Source organism: Herpailurus yagouaroundi, unplaced genomic scaffold (genome assembly GCF_014898765.1).
Source record: "Herpailurus yagouaroundi ecotype Mexico unplaced genomic scaffold, PumYag 184, whole genome shotgun sequence".
NCBI classification, from domain to species: domain Eukaryota; kingdom Metazoa; phylum Chordata; class Mammalia; order Carnivora; family Felidae; genus Herpailurus; species Herpailurus yagouaroundi.
The window spans coordinates 17,532,474-17,533,851 of NW_024412415.1; the positions used below are offsets into that span (position 1 = coordinate 17,532,474).

The window sequence follows — 1,378 nt, forward strand, 5'->3', positions numbered from 1 at the left end:
TTTCTTTCTTTCTTTCTTTCTTTCTTTCTTTCTTTCTTTCTTTCTTTTTTTAGTATTTATTTTTGAGAGAGAGAGAGACAGAGCACAAGAAGGGGAGGGCAGAGAGAGAGGGAGACGCAGAATCTGAAGCAGGCTCTTGGGGCTCAAACCCACAAACTGTGAGATCATGGCCTGAGCCAAAGTCGAACCCTCTACCGACTGAGCCAATGGTAATTCTTAATTTGGAAAAAAATAAATGGGTTGTCACATCAACAGGAACTTAACCTGTATAACAATTACAGAAAATCAAAACACCTGGTTCTATTTGTAACTCTTACTACCTGTGTGACCTTGAAGGTACTTAAGCTTTAGGATATTGTCTCCCCAAGTGTGAGTCCCAAACCAGCAGCAGCAATATCTCCTGGGAGCGTATTTAAAATGCAGGATCTGGACCTCTGCCTCGGACCTACTGATACAAATCTGTAAGAGCCCCCAGGTGATTGGTATAAATATTAAGTTTTCAAAGACATGGTCTATGGGCCTGTTCTCCCCATGCTCAAATGATGGTGATACTCCCTACCTGAACACCTTGCAGGTGCGATCATGGACAACAAATGAGACAATATACATAAACACGATTTTAAACTGTAAAGACTGAAAAAATGCCAACATCTAATATGTCTTCTGATGTGAAAGACTGCGATGGAATAGTAGTTGTGTTTTTGTATAAAACGCTTCTTAGTTCATGGCAATCACTATAAGGGGATGTCTCTTTCCTATCTCTGCTCATGACTCTCTGACGATATTTTCCAGATTATGACCTTTCAAAGATGAGGGACTTCATCAACCAACAAGCTGATGCTTACGTGGAGAAGGGCATCCTTGATAAAGAAGAAGCCGATGCCATCAAGCGTATTTACAGCAGCCTGTAAAAATGGCAAAAGATTCAGGAGTCTTTAGACTGTTTCAGAAAACATAGCTTCAAACACTTCTAAGTCTGTGATTAAAGTAATTTGAGTCAAGGATTTTTAGAAAGTGATGAAAGTGCAGTAGTTAACCTTTTAGAAGTGGTCAAACATAGCTTTCTTGCCATAAAAACGATTTGAGAAGTAAAGTTGTATGTAAGCTGAGATTTTGTATATAGAATCCTTATTTCCTTATAGATTTACATTTTATAATCAGAGATATGCTGCTTTGGAAAGCCTGTAACAGACTGAATTTAAAACTGAAGCTTCTTCCCGCTGTGTCACATAGACACCCCCTGAAGAATTAGGGGGTTCTGTTTTCAAGGCATGCTGGGTATCAAAACACCTCGTAGAATATGTCTGTTACAAGATGTCATTTCCATCACCAGTTCCCTTTTGGGAGTTAAAATAAATTAACATTTCCTCAAAGCCTA

At 39.0% G+C, this 1,378-nt stretch overlaps 1 protein-coding gene across 2 annotated transcripts in view; it reads left to right on the forward strand.

The window, feature by feature from the left end:
- Window positions 1-1,378, forward strand: part of SCG3 (secretogranin III) — a 34,636-nt gene extending 33,258 nt beyond the window's left edge. For both annotated transcript variants that reach the window (XM_040492693.1, XM_040492694.1), the window contains one exon: window positions 793-1,378. In XM_040492693.1, the coding sequence (XP_040348627.1) occupies window positions 793-911 (119 nt within the window). In that variant the 3' untranslated portion in view covers window positions 912-1,378. The remainder of the gene's footprint in view (window positions 1-792) is intronic.